The sequence below is a fragment of the Chenopodium album genome, chromosome 11 (assembly GCF_948465745.1).
Source record: "Chenopodium album chromosome 11, dcCheAlbu1.1, whole genome shotgun sequence".
In the NCBI taxonomy this organism is placed as follows: domain Eukaryota; kingdom Viridiplantae; phylum Streptophyta; class Magnoliopsida; order Caryophyllales; family Amaranthaceae; genus Chenopodium; species Chenopodium album.
In genome coordinates this window covers 2,320,040-2,330,342 of record NC_137844.1, presented here as the reverse complement: position 1 = coordinate 2,330,342, position 10,303 = coordinate 2,320,040, and the positions used below count along the sequence as shown (strand labels likewise).

At 28.7% G+C, this 10,303-nt stretch overlaps 1 protein-coding gene across 1 annotated transcript; it reads left to right on the top strand.

Annotated features, from left to right (window-relative positions):
* The first annotated feature begins 6,783 nt into the window (after positions 1–6,783).
* Positions 6,784–10,299, top strand: LOC145567142 (magnesium transporter MRS2-I-like). Its single transcript, XM_081626376.1, has 11 exons — positions 6,784–7,235; positions 7,342–7,371; positions 7,811–7,931; positions 8,122–8,243; positions 8,407–8,481; positions 8,672–8,896; positions 8,988–9,032; positions 9,125–9,169; positions 9,282–9,311; positions 9,454–9,573; positions 10,001–10,299. Exons 1-11 carry the CDS (start codon positions 7,032–7,034, stop codon positions 10,085–10,087), a joined length of 1,104 nt encoding a protein of 367 aa, XP_081482502.1. The 5' UTR covers positions 6,784–7,031; the 3' UTR covers positions 10,088–10,299.
* Positions 10,300–10,303: the final 4 nt, after the last annotated feature.

The window sequence follows — 10,303 nt, the reverse complement described above, 5'->3', positions numbered from 1 at the left end:
ACTGATTGGAGGTGAATTGAACTGAACTGAATTGTTTATGAGAGAAGGAAATTGAAAACTGAACTGAATTGACTGAACTAAACTGATTAAACCTGAATTGAACTGAACTGCATTGAAATTATGCTAAAGAGAACTAGCTCTTACTCATGTTTGATGAACTTGATTTATGTAGCGCTATATATTATATTGTGCGTAATAGCAGAAAATGTAAATAATGCTCCCACTTTTACCGAGTGTATAACACGAAGATACACAATATTATTATCAATTTATTGTACATATGTCTAAGTACTCCGTATCGTGCTTAATTAAATGCTATCAAATGCGACAGCCATCTCAAACGGATTTCTGTAATTAGAAATCATTTTCCATTAGTTTTGAGCATGAAAATTTGCCTTTTATCTCACAGTACATGACCCACCTCTTGTTTGTTTGTTTATTTATAAGCCGTTAACAAAATGGTCACAATGTTATCGTTATGGCATTGAATGTGTGAGCAATTATACAAAAGGCATACTTTTCCCCTAAACAAATAAACACCCTTTAACCTGAAGGTCCATAAATGGTTCTTCGCTTTAAGAATAGGATTGTAACTTATTGCCCCAAAAGGTGCTAAAAGGCTTCATGAGTCTCATTCCTTTTCCTCTTTTAGGCCACATTAAAGTATTAAACCATTCAATTTCTAGACCAAATGTCAGCATTTTAATACGAAGCAGTTAAAAAAGTTCAATTTGTCATTAATGTGACACATGGTAGAATAAAGATTTTTAAGCAGATTTAGAGTATAAAAGTTGTGAGTTTGTGACATGTAGCTTTAAGTTTTAATGGCCTATCCAAGTATCCAGTGATAATAGATGACATAGGGAGTAATACTATTGTAATAATTTAATACTATCCCCATTACATATAATTTGCAACGATTTGACATAAAGTAGAGAGGAAAAATGTTTAATCGTTGCAAATAATATGTAACGGAGGTAGTAGGAGTAATGAAATTATAAGTAGTTTTGTACTCCGTATTTTGTAAGCAAAGTGAATATCGACATTGATTTTCATAAGGTTTATATAAAAGTGAAATCATCATTATAACGTTTATTGGTCCGTCAACACTAATTAAGTAATTAATACTCGTAGTTTAATACCAGCAGCCATGAAGTAAAAGGTTAGTGCTAATTTTAACATTGTTCGGTTTACCTTATTTTCAATTGTTTAAGGTTTATAAGTTCTCTTTCCAAAAAAAAAAAAGGTCTTATAAGTTTAAAAAAGTTTAGGTTAATAAAGTTCAGAAAAAATTGATTTTGATAAGGATAAATTCAGATAAGAAAAATCAAATGAATAAAATACACCTCCATTGATAATATTATTTTGACATGACATTTCAAATGCTAATTTTTTTTTTATTATTTTTTTTTTAATTTTAATAAAAATCCGTTAATTTAATTTATTATTTTTTTTTTCATTGGGCAACTCATAGCCCACATGGAGAGTACTACTACGAGTAAAACCTGGCAGACAACCTTAAATGATGCTACTCAGACTAGACTTTCAGTGGGCTGCATACATATGTATACTTGTATATAGTTGACTCATGATCATTAAATCTATAAAATAAAGTTTCTTATGCAATATTCATATTATAAAATTTGGTACACAATAAATATAATGGGTACTCGTAGCAAATATTATATGAGTATGATGATATGATTGGGACATTATAACTAAAATTGTGCCATCATCGTCATCAATATTGACCTTATGTGTTTATGCGCATGTACCATGTATGTGCAAATTCCTTGTGATGACATGATGAGTATGTTGAGAAAAAAGAAAAAAGTTATTGAAATAAATAACTTATAAGTCATTACTTGGTCATTTTGGTTCCTTGTTTTGAATTATTGATGAATTCAACTTTTTTGTACTATACTAGGATTTGTATATTTTAAAATAAACATAGTAAGGCCCCGTTCTTTAGAGCTGCTCTGCTCTACTTTGCTTCTGCTTTGCTCTGCTCTGAAGAAATCTGCTCTGCTCTGCTCTATTTTCAAATAATAATTAACAATAACAATAATAATAATTAATATTGTATTGATGATAATAATTTATTATTCTGAAAATTATAATAATTATATAAAATAGTTTTAATAATTATTAATATTAATGATAATTAATATTTATTAATCATAATAATAATTAATAATAATAGTTATCATTATTAATATTTAATAATTCAAACTATTAAGAATTAATATTTAATAATATTATTAATTAATAATTTCTAATAATTATAACAATTCTTTCAAAAAAATAAATAATAATAATAATAAAAATTAATAACAATTTCTTTTATAAACATTTGATATTAGAATCACAATGTGTAGAAACATTATATATATGTGGGTATTGATTGTTAGTTCATTGAGTTGAATTATTTTTCAAATCTTTCCATACAATTTAAGAATTTAAAAAAAAAGGTTGTTTCAAGTAGTACTTTTTATATCATTATTATATTTAGGGTATAAAATATATTATTAAGACAAATTTATAAGTAAAATCATAATTACTCATTAAATCATTTTATTTTAAAATTTTTGTGAAATAAATATAAGTAAACCGTTGTCTTTTATCTTTCTACTATTAACATATGTTAAATATGGTATACATATATTTATATTTTCACTCACCTAAATCAATGGTATATGCACTTAGTAATAGTAATAGTAATAGTAATAATAATAATAATAATAATAATAATAATAATAATAATAATAATAACAACAACAACAACAACAACATTAATAATAATAACATTAATAATAGTATAAATAATAATAGTAATAATAATAATAATAACAACATTAATAATAATAACATTAATAATAATAATAATAATAATAATAGTAATAATAATAATAATAATAATAATAATAACAACAACAACAACAACAACAACAACAACAACAACAACAACAACATTAATAATAATAACATTAATAATAGTATTAATAATAATGTTGAAATCTACTCTGCTCGGCTCGGCTCTGCTCTGCTATCCTAAAATCTGCTCTGTTGAAATTTAATCTGCTCTGCTCTGATGACCCCAGAAGCTCAAAAGAACAAGGCCTAACTTCAATTTATATTAAATTTATATATTAAAATATGAGTTTACATCCGATCCCTTTCAATGCATACTCATAAAGCCATAAGTATCATGGCTAATAAGAATAAGGTCAATTTCGATTGGATAAAAAATATATGAAGTATTAGAAACTAATTTATGAAATAAAAAGTAATTGCAATATATCATTACTATCTTTATAAAGCCTAATGACAACAAATTACTCCATTAAAATATGAGTTTACATCCCTTACAATGCATACTCATAAAGTCATAAGTATCATGACTAATAAGGTCTATTTCAATTGGATAAAAAATATATGAAGTATTAGAAACTAATTTATGAAATAAAATGTAATTGCAATATATCATTGCTATCTTTATAAAGCCTAATGATAACAAATTACTTCATTGATTTTAAAAGTTAGAAAGCAAATCTAATAAGAAGAATTATTTAAATTAAAAAAAAAATCATAGTAAAAATATAATTTGCTCATTTGTTGATTAAATGAGCAAATAACCCTGGGTGTACGATACACCCGGGTGTATATAACAAATTCTATAGTAATCGATTTGAAATTTGGTGTACAATTCATTCCAATGATACATAAAAAAAATGTATTAAATAAGTTTATTTCTCATAAAATTGTATTTATGGTCAACTAAAGCTTTTTCTATCTATATATCATATAGTGTGACATTCTCTCTCTCTCTCTCTCTCTCTATATATATATATATATAAAATACTAATACATTTTTAGATAATTTTCTTTAAAAAATTGTAAAAAGTATAATTAAAAAAAGTGTAAAAACTAACTCAAGAAATAAGAGTTACAAAACCTTAACCTTTTATCATATCCGGCCTTTTTTTTTTTTTTCTTTTTTTCAATCGTTCATGGGCTTTTTGTGTACCTTTTTTCCCAATTATTTTGCCTTTTTGAACTATACTTATTTTACTTGAATGATTTTAACATGAACATAGCTAATATAAAATTCTTTTAATGATAAAAAATTGAAAATAAGGCAAGAGGAACAAAAAAATAATATAATAACACAAAGAAATAGTAAAATTAAAAATAAAACTAGGCAAATAATCCAATACCAGAATTTGGTAACCTTAGATTTCTAATTAGCCTACATTGAAATTGGAAAACAGAAATGATTTACGAATAGGCCCAATATATAACTAAATGGGCTTGGACAATCCCAAGGCCCACATCCATTAAGCATTGCTGCATTGGGTACTTCCAAATTTATTTCTCTATATCGTTTTATGATAACGATATAATAATATGTAGTACTACGTTCTTCGTTTCTTATTAAAAAAAAAAAAAAAAGAAAAAGTAATTCCTTATACTGTATTACATTATTATGCATTAAAAAAATAAAAATAAAACTATTGAGGGAGAAAATGTCAAAATGATACTGTAAGAGGGTATTAGTATGGAAGATATCTATCACTTTTAGTTGATCATCAATCATTGAGTCATTGTAAAGTGGTTAATTACTAAAATAAAGTAAAAGCTACCAACCTTGCTTCACTACTTCACTAGTAATAATTGTAAGTGTCTAAGGCCCCGTTCTTTAGAGCAGCAGCAACAGATAATAATAACAATAACAATAATAATAACAATAATCTAATATAACAATAACAATAATAATAACAATAATCTAATATATATATATATATATATATATATATATATAAAGTAAGCATTTTTGGAGAGCATTCGGCGCGCCACATAATAAAAGGTATTATTTCAACCAATTAAAAATTAGATTTGTATTTTATATTAGAATTAAAAAATTCACTCACCACATAAGAAAAAGTGACGGATGATAAAAAATTATATTGCCACGTAGGAAAAAGCAACGAATTATATTTGATATCTAAAATTTCAATTCCATGTTAATTAAAAACCACAAATAAAATTATTTTAAAAAAATTAAAGATAAGTGCACTAAATTATAAGATAAAATTTGATAGTAGCGTTTATGATATGATTAAATTGGAATCAAAATTAAAATTTAATTAAATTAAAAATTAATAGAATTAAAAATTAAGATGCCTATTATTATAAATAGACGCATTGGACCAGCAAAATTTCGTATCAATACGAAATTGGTGATTTACGTGGCTTAATCAAGTTATTAAATTATCTTATTTTTAATTATGGGCAAATTAAAGCCAACTGTGTTCAACACTTTTGTGCAAAATTGACTGAAGGAAAAATTTACCCCGTTAGTTACTTTTCAATCGTACCAAATAAGAAGCAATATCACGATATTAATGACAACAAATTAATGATTCAATTTTTCTAGAATATTGTTGTTCTAGCGATTAGGATGAAGTTGGTGATTCTCCTGAAATAAAAGATAAAAGGTATACGTTTTTTTTTATTTTTTTTTATTTTTAAATTATAATACTTCTTATATATATTTATGTGTTTCTAATAATTTTTGTTACATGTGTTTGTGTATATTTTTTTTAATAATGTTCTTATCAAAATATTTATTAGAAAAAACATAGTCCCTTTGGATTGGAACAATTTTGTGACGGATGAGATACCAATCATACCATATTTATGATTTATGTATTAATTATAAATGCAATTTTCACACAACTAAAACTAATGAATAATAAAAACAAGCAAATTAATCAAAATATTATATGGTTTAACATTTAAGTACTAGGATGTAAATTATTTTTAAAAAATATAAAAAATTATCTTTTTAAAAAACTGAAAATTATCTTTAGATATTAGTATATAATTTATTTTTAAAAAAAATTATCTTTTGATATTAATGGTTTTATCTAAATATATCCGATGAATGACATGATATTTTCATTAAAAAAAATAAAATTAAAACTTATAATGCAAGAAAAACTTTATACTATTAAACATTTATGTGTAATTTATGTTAACATATTTAAATAAAAAAACAAAATTGTTAAAGTTTAAGAAATCACCAGAAATATTCAAAACAAAATATAAAAAACCGTGCATCGCACGGGCTTTTATCTAATAATAATAATAATAATAATGATAATAATAAAATCTGCTCTGCTCTGTTCTGCCCAAAAGCTCAAAAGAACAGGGCCTAAATGACTTGGTAAGGTCAATAATATGCTGAAATTGATAAATGGATGTTAATGCTCATTTAACTGATCATTTACCTTGTCAAATGTCAATAATCATTCCGGTTGCAAAATTTTTGATCTCCAAATTAATTGTGTAACTACTCGATTGAAGTTGTTATGAGATCACTAAATAACCTCAAGTCTTATACGTTGATTAGAGTAATAATCATTCAATTCGAAACAAGCTTAACTGGCCAACCTGAAGGGTATCTATTTGTCAACCTAACACCAACATGACTTGAATTTCCAAACTACCTTGTACATGAAGAAATGAATAAAACTCAAAATTTTGACTAATCTAATACGACCAGAAATGATCTGATTTGTAACCAATCCAAATCATCTGATTGTCACCTCTAATCCTACACGGGAAATTTGTTTACATTGTAATGCCCGGAATGCCCCCGCCCACAAATTTAAACACATCAAGAGTTTGTGAGTCACACAGCAAGCACATCCCTCCCCCACCACCTGCCGCTAAATGCCATGCAAAATTTGATGATAACCACCAAACATCGCACTCACACTCTCTTACCAGTTATCACTCTTAATCAGTGCCTCATTACCATTAACCCACCTTTCTCTCTCTTCCTATCCTTTCATTTTTATTCTCTCTTCACCTTACCCTCTTCAAATCTACCTGTTTGATTCACTTCAATCATGCAAATTTGAACTATAATTGAAGAATTCTTCAGTACCCATTTGATAATTTGAGCAATATTTGAAGAAATTGTGAATACCCATTTAATAATTTGAATATTATTTGAAGAAATTATGGCATTGAAGAACATTACTTTGGTTTCCAGCAGCTGGGTTTTGTTCAATTCAGAAGGAGAAAGCAGATTTTTGGACTTGGATAAATATTCAATTCTTAGACGTTTGAGAATTCATGCTAGAGATTTGAGAATTTTGGATCCTCTGTTGTCTTACCCTTCAACTATTTTGGGTAGAGAAAGAGCTATCATTGTCAATTTGGAGGTTAATTAATTTATTTAATCATTTAATTAAGTTTATTTCAGTCATTTTATATGTTTTTCTGATCTTAATTTCTGATTTTTGTATGTTTTTTTTGGTGTGATTTCAGCATATCAAAGCAATCATCACAGCAGAGGAGGTAACACTTTCAATTATTAAATAAAAAGTCCAATTATTTCTTGTGAAGTTGTGATTCGTAAGATTCGAACCTGTGAACATATGCGTACTAGAGCTAGTAAAGGAAATTCAATTGTTTGACTTGAATTGTTGTATACGACGTCCGTTTCATGTTAGTTGTAACTTTGGGGTATTATTTGTGAGATATAAAATATTCTAAAGTTGCAACTAATACGAAACGGAGGTAGTAAATGATTAGCCCCTACTTTTGGAAAATTGGCCTATATCACTATATGACACCCATTATAGCACCTTTGAATTGGGACGTAAAACAACTAAAGCGAGTGTACAAGACATCATCAACTATAATGTTGGGTGCGCTCAATACGTGCACTAAAGTTTTATTTGTTATGAAAGTTATATTTTATTTATTCATTTATTATTTTTGTTAATTGGGTCAGGTATGGCTTCGGGATCCACTAGATGAAAATGTGATTCCCGTGGTTGAGGAGTTGCAAAGAAGGTTAGCTGTCCGAGGAGCATTTTTCGAAGGGCTTGGAGAGGAGGACGAGCAGGCTGCTGGTAATTTGATTAGTTTAATTGTTTAAAAAAACTCGTACTAGAATTGTTTTGTTGTGGTCTTGTTGAGGTATTGATTGAAAAACGAAAATTGTAATGCCAATAGATTTGATGTATGGTGTAAAACTACTCTTAACTTTGGTACACCTTTGATATTGCTGATTATTAATGAGTAACAAAATAATAAATGTAGATTTTCCGTTCGAGTTTCGGGCGCTAGAAGTAATGCTAGAAGCAATTTGTAGCTACCTAGATGCTCGTACCACAGAGTTGGAAACTGATGCCTATCCAGCTTTAGATGAGCTTACTTCTAAGGCAAGCTCCCTAGTCTCTACCATATTTTTATAATTGAGTGCATTGAAAAATTTAGTCGTGAATCTTAAGAGGTACCATAGCCACTTTCTTATCCCTAGGACTATGATGAATTGGATGCTTTTGCCTGACTTTAGAATGATGACTTTTGTAAGAATTATGACAGATTAGTAGCCGGAATTTGGATAGAGTGCGTAAATTGAAGAGCGCGATGACAAGATTGACTAACCGGGTTCAAAAGGTGTAATTCTTGACTATACTCTTTGGAATTGTGAAATCCACACATCCTCGTAAATCCTTGCTTGATCATAAATGATGCTTCATTTCAGTTCTTTGAAGTTAATTGATAACAGATTATTTGTGTTAAGCATATTGTTGGGAAATTTCCGCAGCACTTATCTTATTTGTCTTGTAATATAATTGGAGGCTAGGTCAGGGATGAACTAGAACAACTCCTAGATGATGATGAAGATATGGGAGATCTTTACCTGTCAAGAAAATTATCGCGTAATTCTTCACCTGTCAGCATTTCTTGTGCCCCAAACTGGTGTCCTGCCTCACCTGCTGTCCGTTCGAAGATGTCCAGAACAAGCCGAGCAAGTGGGATATCGGCTCATGAGGAAAACGATGTTGAGGAACTTGAGATGCTGCTAGAGGTGAGGATATTAGTCTTGCTATATGCCTTTGTCTCTTTGTTGGCAATGATGAACTTAGTTTAAGATAAGATTCTCTGGGGGTACATTACAGGCTTATTTTATGCAAATTGATAGCACAATGAACAAACTGACCACTGTAAGTACCTATCATGCTGTCCTAGTTATTTTTTCCCAGTGTTTTCGATTCCATGTGTGATATAACTGTTACATGAAACATTCTCTTTTCAGCTTCGTGAATATATTGATGATACCGAGGACTACATTAACATTCAGGTAAGAAAATGGGAGATGTAACCTTATTTCAAGAAAGAGCATGTATATGTGTATTTCTGTTTAGAGGCTCCTTGCAGAGTAATCTGATTATTCACTCTCTCTAATACTGCAGCTTGATAACCACAGAAATCAGCTGATTCAGGTACAGATCTTAGTTTTTCGTTGCTGCTAAACTAATACTGTATGTTCTGTACTCATAGTTTCTTAGTCGTAAATTTTATGGAGATTGAGCCACCCCTTTGATACTTTTCTGTGTTAAATGTTTCTCCTTCAAATTGATGCAGCTAGAGCTTTGTCTCATCTCTGGGACCCTATCCTTGTCTGTGTATTCCTTGGTAGCTGCAGTATTTGGCATGAACATCCCATACTCATGGAAGGACAATCACGAATATTTATTCAAATGGGTATGATTTCTTTCTTATCTACTACGTTAGCAAATTTTAATTAAATTTTAATGAATTCAGGTATTTTGGCACTCCACATAAATCACACCTAAATATAGAAGATAATAAAATATTAAAGATTCCACGTATTCGATAAAATTTCTGGTCCTAGGTTTCATTTATGATATTTTGTGCACCCAATGAAGAAGTTGGTGCTGTTACGGCAACTAGTCAAAGTTCATGCTGCTACATGCACCTTGTTAAAAGTTCGTGTTGTTGAGGCCAATTTTGCCTATAAATTATGCAAGTTTCTTCAAATATAGAAGCTTGGAAGTCTATATATCTTGTAATTTAACTTTTTAACAAGGTGAAGTACCTCCAAGCTAATATTCTTCTCTAATCAAGGACAAAGCATATAAGGTATTGATTCATTGAAATCCTTACTTAGGTGGTCATCCTCGCTGGAATGGCAAGTGGATCCGTCTTCATATGGATAATGACTTATGCTGGCCATAAAGGTCTTATTGGGATTTGAATGATAAAAAAGTGACATGAAGAAAGGAGGTGCTGTGAAAATCATAGGGGGCAATATTACAGTATTAGTTATTTACACATTATCAAATTGAAGGAACGCAGAGATTTGCTAGCTATAGAGATATCTAAATAGCGGCATCATGCAGTGGAATATTTATGTCGTACTGTATTCTGCTAATTGATACTTTTTTTTTTTTTTTTTTGAGGTAGAAAAGGA